Source organism: Myotis daubentonii, chromosome 19 (assembly GCF_963259705.1).
Source record: "Myotis daubentonii chromosome 19, mMyoDau2.1, whole genome shotgun sequence".
Taxonomy (NCBI): Eukaryota; Metazoa; Chordata; class Mammalia; order Chiroptera; family Vespertilionidae; genus Myotis; species Myotis daubentonii.
Genome location: NC_081858.1, coordinates 27,180,410 through 27,193,025, shown reverse-complemented (window position 1 = coordinate 27,193,025; position 12,616 = coordinate 27,180,410). Strand labels below are relative to the sequence as shown.

General features: G+C 48.9%; 2 gene segments (V, D, J or C); both read right to left on the bottom strand.

Annotated features, from left to right (window-relative positions):
* Positions 1–4,499: 4,499 nt before the first annotated feature.
* On the bottom strand, positions 4,500–5,058 carry LOC132222253 (immunoglobulin lambda variable 8-61-like). The segment is given in 2 exon segments: positions 4,500–4,819; positions 4,921–5,058. Coding segments are annotated over 2 exon segments (366 nt in total).
* Positions 5,059–9,907: 4,849 nt separating this feature from the next.
* On the bottom strand, positions 9,908–10,478 carry LOC132221710 (immunoglobulin lambda variable 8-61-like). The segment is given in 2 exon segments: positions 9,908–10,242; positions 10,344–10,478. Coding segments are annotated over 2 exon segments (366 nt in total).
* Between the last annotated feature and the right edge of the window lie 2,138 nt (positions 10,479–12,616).

Below are 12,616 nucleotides of genomic sequence, written 5' to 3'. Positions count from 1 at the left end.
GAGATAGGGAGAGAGAGAGAGAGAAATATCAATGATGAGAGAGAATCATTGATCGGCTGCCTCCTGCACGCCCCACATTAGGGATTGAGCCTGAAACCTAGGCATGTGCCTTGACCAGGAATTGACCCATGACCTCCTGGTTCATAGGTCGAGGTTCAACCACTGAGCCACACCAGCAATTTGGGCCTTCCTTGGCTTGCAGCTGCGTCACCCAGTCTCCGCCTCCATCTCCTCAGAGTGCTCCCCGTGTCTTCATGGGGCTTCTTGCTATCAGGACTCCAGCCACATGGCATTAGGAGGCCACCCCACTCTAGCATGGCCTCATCTTCACTAATTACATTGGCATCGACCCTGTGTTCTTATCTTTTTTTCCCCCTGACTCTGTTTCCAAATAAGGTGACATTCTTAGGTCCTGAGGAATATAACTTTAACATATCTTTTTTGGGGGTGGGAGACACAATTTAACCAAGAACATTAGGGAAGAAGAATCATTTAAAAATGTTTATACATTTTATTTTATTTACTTTATTTTATTTTACATCCTCACCCGAGGATATTTTTCCATTGATTTTCAGAGAGAGTGGAAGAGAGAGAGAAAGACCGAGATAACTATTGATGTGAGAGAAACACATTGATTGGTTGACTCCTGCATACGCCCCGACCAGGGTCCAGGCCAGGGAGGAGCCTGCAACACAGGTACGTGCCCTTGACCTAATCAAACCTGGACCCTTTGGTCCACAGGCCGACTATCCACTGAGCCAAACTGGCTACGGATGTATACTTTTCAGTATATTTTAAATATATGCAATATAGTTATTAAGTGCATTATATTACAATAAAACAACTTTAGTAACATATGAGAGGAGGGCTTCTTTCCTTTGCTCGTAGCTGGCAATGAACATTGGAGATGCTTTTATCTGGAAGAAATGTGTTTGACCTTAGTCCTTAGTTCTGATCCAGCAGATATTGTTTCTTCTATAAAATAAAATAAATGAATTCTGCTTTTTGTACCTTAGTTGCTCATCTCTTTTCCCTCCACTTTAGGGTTAAAACAGGAATGGAATCAATTCAGACCCTTCCCCTCACCTTCTCTCTACGGAGGGTCAATGTTTAAGCTCCCCTGAGAGCTCAGATGTCTGTTACGTGATGCCAGTATCACAGGACCATGTTTGTACCCACACTCAGCCAAGCTCAGGTTTATGTCCTGGTTCCCCATCAGGGCCGCTCACTGTGGTGAGCACCACTGAAGTGTAGCCAGCAGTAGTACTCGGCCTCGTCCTCAGGCTGCGCCCCTGAGAGGGTCAGGGCAGCTCTGCCCCCTTGGATGGCGCCTGAGAACCGGGCTGGCGTCCAGGAGTGTTTCTTGTTTGTGTCATAAATCAGTGCTTTGGGGACCTGGCCAGGCTTCTGCTGAAACCAGTACGGGTAGAGACCGTCAGTGACAGCCCCTGTGCTGGAGCCACAGGTGAGAGTGACTGTCCCTCCGGGGGACACAGTCATTGAGGGCTCCTGAGTGACCACAGCCTGAGACCTGGACCCTGAAATAGAAGCAGACACATGTCAGGGATAAGGAACAGAAGGCGAAGGACCCCTCCACGGGCTGATCTCTGAAATGGCCCTGAACCTGGGCTGAGAACGAGGAGGAGGAGGAGGGCAGTCCAGCTCATGGCGGAGGCTTTCCAAGGTGCCTTGGTCTCTTGCAGGTGCTGGTCTCGGGTGTCCCTTTATCTCCTCCCGGCCTCCTGGGCACAGGGGGTGTTTGCTGGTCATTATGCAAATGTGAGCCCACAGGACCCTCCTGTGCTGGGTCCTGGGCCCCGTCTGAAGCTTCACTGTGAGGAGGAGGCTGGGGAGGCTGTGGGCTCTGAGTCTGTCCCTGGAGGGGAAGCACCTGCTGTCACCTCTCACCCAGGCCATGGGCATGGGCGCAGGGCCCACTCAATTGGAACTATGTGAGCTGGCTTCAGGCCTTGCATTTCTGAGAAGAGCCACAGCGCCCCCTGGTGAGGTCCTGTAGAAATTACGCATAGTGCTTGCAACTCTGCAGCAGGAATGGTAATAACCCTTTTTCCTTTCAACAATCAAGGGCTCTGTGATCTTCCTGAGGCCACTCCCCAGGCAGGAGAATGAGCAGGTGCCATCTCTGCTGCTGGGGTTGACCCGTTATTTTCTCAGGTTACTCAGGACCTGTACAAAAGTAAATGACACGCTGCGGTCCCAGACCTTAAAGGAACCTGCTTATTGGCTTTCCCTCTGTCTGCCTGGCCGCTGGGTTAATTTCTGGTGCATGAGCATTTGGAGCAAAGTTTGTGGCTTAAAGTTCCCCAGAAAGCCCGTCAGTTCCTACCTGGTCATGATTCCACTTGGTGATTCCACTTGGTGAAATTCTTGGTTGTTGTTGTTGTCTCTGTGGTTGTTGTGAGGGGCCCCCGTCAGAGTCCCAGCTCCCAGGGGACATCCTAGCTCTTTCCCTCTGCCTTTGCCAGGAGATTATAACGATGTTGGGGAACAAGTGTCTTGTGTTCTTTGATTACTTCTGTATGTTCTCATTTTTTAAAATTTAATTATATTTTTATTGATTTCAGAGAGGAAAGGAGAGGGAGAGAGAGAGAGAGATAGAAACATCAATGATGAGAGAAAAGCATTCATTGGCTGCCTCCTGCACACCCCACACTGGGGACCGAGCCCTAAACCCAGGCATGTGCCCTAACAGGGAATTGAACCATGACCTCCTGGTTCATAGGTCAATGCTCAACCACTGAGCCAGGGTGGCTGGGTCTCATGTATTCTTGAATATTACATTGGCAATACAAGGGTTGACATAAAAAGAATATTAATATGAATGAAACTCTACCCCTTTTTAGAGTTTTTTCTCCATTATGCAGTTTAAAAGTCCACATTTTCTATTCTCTAATCTTCGCTGGTCTTTTCAAGTATATTTGTTAAGAGCTTCCTGGATTTAATGGGAATTGGGTTTATAAGGTTTAGGTCCAAATCAATTAATATTTATCATGTATCATCCCAACAACAAGAACAAAACACGAAGAGGGGAGAAGGAGAGGTCATGGCTGTGACATTCCACATTTGAGTGAAATGTTATGGTGTTTGTGTTTCTCTGTCTGACCTCCTTTACTCAGCACCGTCCCCTCTAGGTCCCTCTGGGCACCTGGGTGCTTCCACAGCGCGGCCATTGTCAGTGACGCTGCAGGGAGCACAGGGCGCGTGAAGTTCTTCACATCAGCGTTTGGGTATCTTCACATAAATACCAGATGTGGCATCGCTGGGTAATGAGGCAGGTGGGCCTGTAGTTTTTTAAGGCCCCTCCGTACAGCTTTCTAGAGTAACCGCACCATCTGCACTCCCACCAACAGTGCATGAGGGTTCGATTTTCCTCACATCTTTGCCAACACTTGTTGTTTGTGGATGTGATGACAGCCATTCTGAGGATGTGAGGTGGCATTGCATTGTGGGTTTAATTTACATTTCTGTGATGGTCAGTGACGTTGAGTATCTTTTCCTCTGTCTGTTGGCCTCTGTGTGTTCTGTTTGGAGAAGTCTGTTCAGGTCCTCTGTCCATGTTTCAATTGAATTGTTTTGTGGGTTTGCTTTCTCTTCTTGGTGTTGAATTGTGTGAGCTCTTTATAAATGTGGGACATGGACCCCTTCATGGGATGATCATTGGTGAATACCCACTTCACTCAGTAGGTTGTCTTTTTGTTTTGTTGGTGGTTTCCTTTGCTGTGCAAAAAGCTCTTTCCTTTGATGTAGTCCCTTTGGTTTATTTTTCCTGTTGCTTTCCGGTCTGAGGAGATGCATTAGAGAAAATGTTGGTAAGATTAATGTCAGAGATTTTAGAACCTATATTTTTTCCCGGAGTTTTATGGTTTGGAGGCTTACATTTCAGTCTTTCATGCATTTTGAGTTTATTCTTTGATGTGGAGGAAGGAAGGTAACAATGGAAGGAGAGGAGCTTCTCCAGCATTCATGTGGAACCTCCTCCTGGAGAGCGGGTGGACAGAGAGATTCTGGGACAACAACACGTTTCTGATTCAGTGGGTCTAACATGGGAATTGCATTTCTGACAACTACATGTAATGCTACATTTCAAGGCCAAAATAAGCATTAACTTTGTCTCCACAGTCAAATTCATGAATGATGATATCTTGCTATTGCTCTTTAAATTAGGGGAGACTTATAAGTATTGCTTATTTTTCTGAGACTCACTGTAGGTTTATACAGTTGGGAGCTGAGCCCGTCCCTGTAACTATGGGCAGAGAGGAAGAGGGAAAACCCATTCTTGCAGGAGTTACATGACGAGATGGACCCACCCTGGGAAAAACTGAGGAGGCACTTGACCACGAATCCTCGGACAGGAGAATGGAGCCAGGGAGCCCCCTTCCCATGGTGTGTTGGCCATTTCGACATTCAGGCTTTTTCTGCATCAAAGGCTGAGCCAGTCTGAGCCCATGAGGAGGTTTTGGTTGCACTTCCCCGTGGGTTTACATCACCGTGTGAATGCCACTACCCAGGTACAGAGCACAGTAATAGTCGTCTTCATCCTCAGGCTGGGCCCCCGAGATGGTGAGCGCGGCCTTGCTCCCAGAGATGGAGCCAGAGAAGCGATCAGGGACCCCAGAGGGGCGGCTGTTTGTGTTGTAGATGAGCTGGCTTGGAGGCTTGCCTGGGGTCTGCTGGTACCAGCTGGGGTAGTTACCACTAGAGACGGCCCCAGAGCTGAGGCCACAGGTGAGTGTGACTGTCCCTCCTGGAGATACTGACATTGACGGCTCCTGGGTCACCACAGTCTGAGAATCCACCCCTGAAACCAACAGGAGAGAGACAGGTGTTATGAGGGACCAAGGTCACCCTGAGACCCTGCTGTTCCGTGTCCCCCAAGGGTGCAGAGGCCCTTCCTCTGACCTGAGCTGTGCGCCAGGAGCTGGAGCAGAAGCACCGTCCAGACCATGGTGGGGACACTCACAGGATGTGGCTCCTCAGGCTCCTGGGCTGCAGGGGGGAGTCCTGGGCCTTTTCATGCCTCCCTCACCCATTAGGGGAGAAGGGCCTCATGCAAATCAGCTTCCCATCTAGTCCTGCCCCAGGGGCACCCTGCTGTCCCCTGGGGGATCTTGAAAGGGGCAGATGCTGGGCCCTCACACAGACCAATAGAATCCACATTAACTGAGACGCTGAGGGAGGGGGTTGATGTCTTTCACTAAGTCAGTGCCCTGGTGTCCTGGTGACCTGAGTCCTCACTTCCTTTTCTGGAGGGTCTGAGGCTGCAGAATGAGGTGGGAGTGTCCGCCCCCTCCTGGCCCCAGCACTGCAGTTAATCCCAATCCAAACCCACCCCTGGGATCATTGCTTCCTTCCTCAGGAAACCCCTCCTTGTCTTCTTTGAAGGATCGTAACAGTCAGTCCTCCCTCCAGCGGTCAGTCCTCTGTCCAGCCGTGTTAGTTCCCGTCCCAGGAAAAGAGATCTAGGGACCAGGGTTGGGGCTCCTGACTCAGATAGTTGCCCTGCCAGGCAGGGATGGCCTCTCTCTTTTGTTCTAGGAAGCCATCCATTATATGGGGTAGCTTTCAATGAAATACACTTTGAGGAGAAAATGTCAGTGTCACCATGATATTGTGAGAAACCGATTACCATCTGACATAACAAAATAGAAGCATGTGTGTCATGATCAGAAATGAGATCAACACAGTGTGAGCGAGTTGGTGTGAACATCACAGAACAGTTTGAAAGTCCCTTTCCCTGAGGGGCAGGAAGAATGGAAGGGATGGAGAAATGTAAGGGAATGAGCAGGGTTCAATATGTCTCCAGTCGTTTCGGGATGGTTAATACACACACTGGCGTCCATGAGAGGGGAAATGACACTGTGATTTATGGTATTTATGTTGGAGTCAGTAGCCAATCATTTACATATTAAAACTATTACTTTTTGTTGTGTGACTGCTTATCTCTCTTTGTCTATGAATGAGGCCTGGACAATGACTCCATGAGGGAGGGGTGAGATAGGAGACAAGTGTGGGTGTCAGAGCTAAGGGCTCATGTGGCTCCTAGGGCCCCAGGTGCAGGGAAGTCACACTTGAGTGAGGACCTGCCTGGCCCAGAGCCCTGAGCTCTCAGTCCCAGTGCACCAGCGCCCCCTGCTGGTCCCAGAGCACATGTCCTCCAGCCCATTTCCCCCACCCAGGCCTCCTGGGAGGGCTCTGTGATCTCCCTGAGGCCACTCCCCAGGCAGGAGGATGAGCAGGTCCCACCTCTGCTGCTGGGGTTGACCCGTTATTTCCTCAGGTTCCTCGGGACCCGCACAAAAGTAAATGACACGCTGCGGTCCCAGACCTTAAAGTATCCCTGATAGTTGGCTTTCCCTCTGTCTGCCTGGCCGCTGGGTTAATTTCTGATGCATGAGCATTTGGAGCAAAGATTGACGCTTAATGTTCCCCAGAAACCCCGTCAGTTCCTACCTGGTCTTGATTCCACTTGGTGATTCTTTAGGGTGAAATAAAGGCTATCCCAAAATTCACGCAAGAAGTAATTTTGATAGAAAACACAGGTTTATAATTAAAAATTGTAAATTTTTTATTGATTCAGTATAGGGTTATGTATGGAAAAGCATTTCGGGTAAATGGATTATCATGTTGCGATAGCAAGCACCATTAACTGTTATTGTCCGAGCAGCCACATTTTCAAAGAATGGTCCGATGATGCCTCCAGCCCAAAACCCGCACCAAACAGTGACACGTTGTGGATGCATTTGTTTCTCAACAATCACTCGTGGATTTTCTGAACCCCAAATGCGACAATTTTGTTGATTAACCAATCCATCAAGGTGAAAATGAGCCTCATCGCTGAAGATGATTTTGTTTGAAAAATCAGAATCCACTTGTTCCATAATCCACTCAACGAACTCCTTTCGCTGTGCGTGGTCAGCAGGCTTCCGTTCTTGAGTCAATTGAACTTTGTAAACATGAAGATGCAAATCTTTCGTGGGAATACGCTGTAGAGAGCTTCTCGAAATGTCCAATTCTTGACCACGGCGCCGAATGGATGTCCCTGGACTCTCAGCAACACTCTCACGAACTGCTTCAATGTTTTGTGTTGAATGACTTGTTGAAGGACGGCCAGAGTGTTTAAGATCACTAATTGATCCAGTCTCCCTAAATTTTTTAATTAATGTCTTCACAGTTGATGAAGTTAAATCACTATTCCGACCGTATTTTGCACTAAATTGCGAACTGTAGCTGCCAAACCTTCATTATTTTTAAAATATTGCTCAACAATGAAAATGCATTGTTCTTTCCTGTAGGGCTCCATTTTTAATAACCCTGAACTGTTAGCTATCATGGTATCTTTCTTTTTCTTTGGCAACACTTTATGGCACAAATGGCGTAAAATTAAATCTTGCGTGAATTTTGGGGCACGCTTTTACTTGGTTGTTGTCTTTGTTGTTGTCTCCGTGGCCATTGTGAGGGGCTCCTGTCAGAGTCCCAGCCCCCAGGGGACGTGTCTTGGCTTTCCCCTCTGCCTTTGCCAGGACCATATGACGATGTCGGGGACAAGTGTCTGTGCTCTTTGGTGACTTCTGCAGGTTCCCATTCACTCGGGAACGTTACGCTGCCCATACCTGCTCTCGGCTCTCGAGCTATTTAAGATGTGATTCTCTAGCTTTGTCATTACTTTCAGACAAGGTTTGACATAAAACTGTGTTCATACACATGAAACTCTACCCCGCTGTGGTGTTCTCTTCTCCCTCACGGGATGTAGGAGTCCTCACTTTCTGTTCTCCAATCTTTTTGGCCTTAAGTATATGTGTGAGGATATCCATGGATTGAATAGCAATTGGGTTTCTAAGGTTTAGGGCCAAATCAGCTAACCTTGATCACACATCATCCCAACAACAACAGCAGAACGCAGAGAGGAAAGAGGGAGAGGCCTCAGGATAAACTGGAGGAAGTGCGCCTCCTCTGAGAGCCAGGTCCTTCCTGGGGAGGCGCCCGGAGCCTGGAGCTCACAGGCTCCTCACAGTGTGATTTCCAGAAAGAAACACCCAGCTTCCCTCAGGTGTCAGGGGTCAGAGAATAAACATCCAGGCCAAGGCAGGAGGCAGGGGACACACAGGGCCTGGGTGAGGTCACCTCGGTCTCCCAGGCCACAGAAGCGGGACCTCTGCTTTAAAAAACAAACAAACAAAAACAACAACAACAACAAAAACTTTCTATTCTTTAACTCTAGTTTACATTTAATATTATGTTGTATCGAATTCACATGGACAGCATAGGGGTTGCACAATCCTGTGCTTTACAAAGTGTCCCTGGTACCCCTGTGTCCACCTGGCACCGCACAGGGCTAGCACAATGCTATTGTCTGGCTCCCCTGTGCTGTGCGTTCACTTTCCCGTCCCTGTTTTGGAAGCAGCAATTAGTACTTTATCCCTCCGACCTTTTCACTCAGTCTCCTGACCCCCTGCCCTCTGGAAACCATCAGTTTGTAATCTGAGTTCCTCCACATTGGAGTGAAATGTTATGGTGTCTGTGTCTCTCTGTCTGACCTACTTTACTCAGCACCATCCCCTCCAGGTCCCTCTGGGCCCCTGGGAGCTTCCACAGCGAGGCCATTGTCAGTGACGCTGCAGGGAGCACAGGGTGCATGCAGTTTTTCACATCAGCGTTTGGGTTTCTTCACATAAATACCAGATGTGGCAGCACTGGGTAATGAGGCAGGTTGGCCTGTAGTTTTTTAAGGCCCCGCCATACAGCTTTCTAGAGTGACCGCACCATCTGCATTCCCACCAACAGTGCATGAGGGTTTGCTTTTCTTCACATCTTTGTTAACACTTGTTTGTGGATGTGATGACAGCCATTCTGAGGATGTGAGGTGGCATTGCATTGTGGGTTTAATTTACATTTCTGTGAGGATCAGTGACGTTGAGTATCTTTTCCTCTGTCTGTTGGCCACTGTATGTTCTTTCTGGAGAAGTCTGTTAGGTCTTCTGCCCATGTTTTAATTGGATTGTTTTGTGGGTTTGCTTTCTTTTCTTGGTGTTGAGTTGTATGAGCTCTTTATAAATGTGGGACATGGACCCCTTCATGGGATGATCATTGGTGAATACCCACTTCACTCAGTAGGTTGTCTTTTTGTTTTGTTGGTGGTTTCCTTTGCTGTGCAAAAAGATTTTACTTTGATGTAGTCCCTTTGGTTTATTCTTCCTTTTGCTTTCCATGTCTGAGGAGATGCATTAGAGAAAATGTTGGTAAAATTAATGAGAGAGATTTTCATCCCTATATTGTTTTCAGAGTTTTATGGTTTTGAGTCTTACATTTCAGTCTTTAATCCATTTTGAGTTTATTATTTGATGTGGAGGAAGGAAGGCAACAAGAGGAAGAGAGGTGCTTCTCCAGCATTCATGTTGAACCTCCTCCTGGAAGCTTATGGGCATAGAGATTCTGGGACAACAACACGTTTCTGATTCAGTGGGTCTATCATGGGAATTGCCTTTCTAACAACCCGAGCTAAAGCCCCCATTTCAAGGCCAAAATGAATATCAACGTTGTCCTCACAGTGGAATTCATGACTGAGGCTGTGTCGTCAATGCTCTTTGAGTCAGAGGAGACTTACACCTCACAGTGGGGTCTCTGACTCTCACTGTAGGCTGATCCAGTTGGGAGCTGAGCCCTTGACTGTAACTATGGGCGGACAGGAAGAGGGACAGCCCATTCTTGCTGGAGTCTCATGAAGAGGTGGACACGTCCTGGGAGAGACTGAGGAGGCACATGACCCCGATCCTAGAAACGAAATGGGGACAGGGAGCCCCCTTCCCATGGTGTGTTGGCCATTTCCAACCTCAGTCTTTTTCTGCATCAAAGGCTGAGCCAGTCTGAGCCCATGAGGAGGTTTTGGTTGCACTTCCCCGTGGGTTTACATCACCGTGTAAACATAACTCCCCATGTACAGAGCACAGTAATAGTCAGCTTCATCCTCTGGCTGGGCTCCCGAGATGGTGAACGCGGCCTTGTTCCCAGAGATGGAGCCAGAGAAGCGATCAGGGACCCCAGAGGGGCGGCTGTTTGTGTTGTAGATGAGCATGCGAGGAGGCTTGCCTGGGGTCTGCTGGTACCAGCTGGGGTAGTTACCACTAGAGACGGCCCCAGAGCTGAGGCCACAGGTGAGTGTGACTGTCCCTCCTGGAGATACTGACATTGACGGCTCCTGGGTCACCACAGTCTGAGAATCCACCCCTGAAACCAACAGGAGAGAGACAGGTGTTATGAGGGACCAAGGTCACCCTGAGACCCTGCTGTTCTGTGTCCCCCAAGTATGCAGAGGCCCTTCCTCTGACCTGAGCTGTGCGCCAGGAGCTGGAGCAGAAGCACCGTCCAGACCATGGTGGGGACACTCACAGGATGTGGCTCCTCAGGCTCCTGGGCTGCAGGGGGGAGTCCTGGGCCTTTTCATGCCTCCCTCACCCATTAGGGGAGAAGGGCCTCATGCAAATCGGCTTCCCCCCTAGTCCTGCCCCAGGGACACCCTGCTGTCCCCTGGGGGATCTTAAAAGAGGCAGATGCTGGCCACTCACACAGACCAATAGACTCCACATTAACTGAGACACTGAGGGAGGGGGTTGATGTCTTTCATCAAGTCAGTGCCCTGGTGTCCTGGTGACCTGAGTCCTCACTTCCTTCCCCGGAGGGTCTGAGGCTGAAGGGTGAGGTGGGGGTGTCCGCCCCTCCTCCCCCAGCACTTTAGTTCTTCCCAAATCCAACCCCATTTCCAGGAACATTGTTTCCCTCCTCAGTGAAACCCCTCCTTGTCTTCTTTGGAGGGTCATAGCAGTCAGCCCTCCCTCCAGCGGTGAGTCCTCTGTGCAGCCATGTCAGTCCCTGTACCAGGAACAAAGATCTGGGGACCATGGTTGGGGCTCCTGACTCAGACCGTTGCCCTGTCAGGCAGGGGTGCCCACTCTCTTTTGTCCCAGGAAGCCATCAGTTATGTGGTGTACTTTCCAATTAAATGGGGTTTTAAGGATAAAATGTCACGGTGTCACCATGATATTGTGAGAAACCTATTAACGTCTCACATAACAAAATAGGAGCATGTGTGTCATGATCAGAAATGAGATCAACACTGAGTGTGAGCGAGTCGGTGTGAACATCACAGAACAGTTTAAAGTCCCTTTCCCTGAGGGGGAGGAAGAATGGGAGGGATGGAGACATGTAAGGGGATGAGCAGGGGACAACATGTCTCCAGTCATTGGAGAAGGTGATACACACACTGGCGTCCATCAGAGGGGAAATGACACTGTGATTTATGGTGTTTATGTTGGAATAACTATCCAATCACCTATGCATTAAACTGACATGATCAATTCAATTTTCTCATAGGTCACAATTCTTCCACAAAATTACCTTTTTTGTGTGATTTCTTATCTCTCTTTGTCTGTGAATGAGGCCTGGACAACGACTCCATGAGGGAGGGGTGAGATATCAGACAAGTGTGGGTGTCAGAGCTGAGGGCTCATGTTGCTCCTGGGCCCAGGTGCAGGGAAGTCACACTTGAGTGAGGACCTGCCTGCCCAAGTGTGCAGGGGCCAGTAGAGTGTGTTCCCAGCTGCCTGGCCCAGAGCCCTGAGCTCTCAGTCCCAGTGCACCAGCGCCCCCTGCTGGTCCCAGAGCACCTGTCCTCCAGCCCATTTCCTCCACCCAGGCCTCCTGGGAGGGCTCTGTGATCTTCCTGAGGCCACTCCCCAGGCAGGAGGATGAGCAGGTCCCACCTCTGCTGCTGGGGTTGACCCATTATTTCCTCAGGTTCCTCCGGACCCGCACAAAAGTAAATGACACGCTGCGGTCCCAGACCTTAAAGGAACCTGCTTGTTGGCTTTCCCTCTGTCTGCCTGGCCGCTGGGTTAATTTCTGGTGCGTGAGCATTTGGAGCAAAGTTTGAGGCTTAAGGTTCCCCAGAAAGCCCGTCAGTTCCTACCTGGTCATGATTCCACTGGGTGATCCTTTAGGATGAAATTCTTGGTTTTTGCTGTTGTTGTTGTCTCTGTATTGGTTGTGACATTCTGTGCCCCTGTGGGCATGTCTGGGTTTTTTGCCTCTGCCTTTGCCTGGCGACTATAATGACGTGAAGGGAGACATGTCTGTGTTCCAGATTAGTCCTGTAGCTTCTCCTTTATCCTTGAACGTTACACTGACAATACCTTCTTTTGGTTCTTGAGATGTTTAAAATGCATTTGTCTAGTGCAATAATGTTTTTACAGTGCACGGGGTGACATAAAATGGAATATGACTCAGTTATAAAAACAACAACATTGAATCTTATGACACTGTGGATGGACCTAGAGCTGTGATGGTGAACCTATGAAGCGCGTGTGAGTGGTGACACGCGAACTCATTTTTTTGGTTGATTTTTCTTTGTTAAATGGCATTTAAATCTATACAATCAGTATCAAAAATATAAATCTTGCAGAATCCAGTTTGGCTCAGTGGATAGAGCGTCAGCCTGTGGACTGGGGGGTCCCGGGTTCGATTCCGGCCAAGGGCATGTACCTGTGTTGCGGGCCCATCCCCAGTAGGAGATGTGGAGGAGGCAGCTGATCCATGTTTCTCTCTC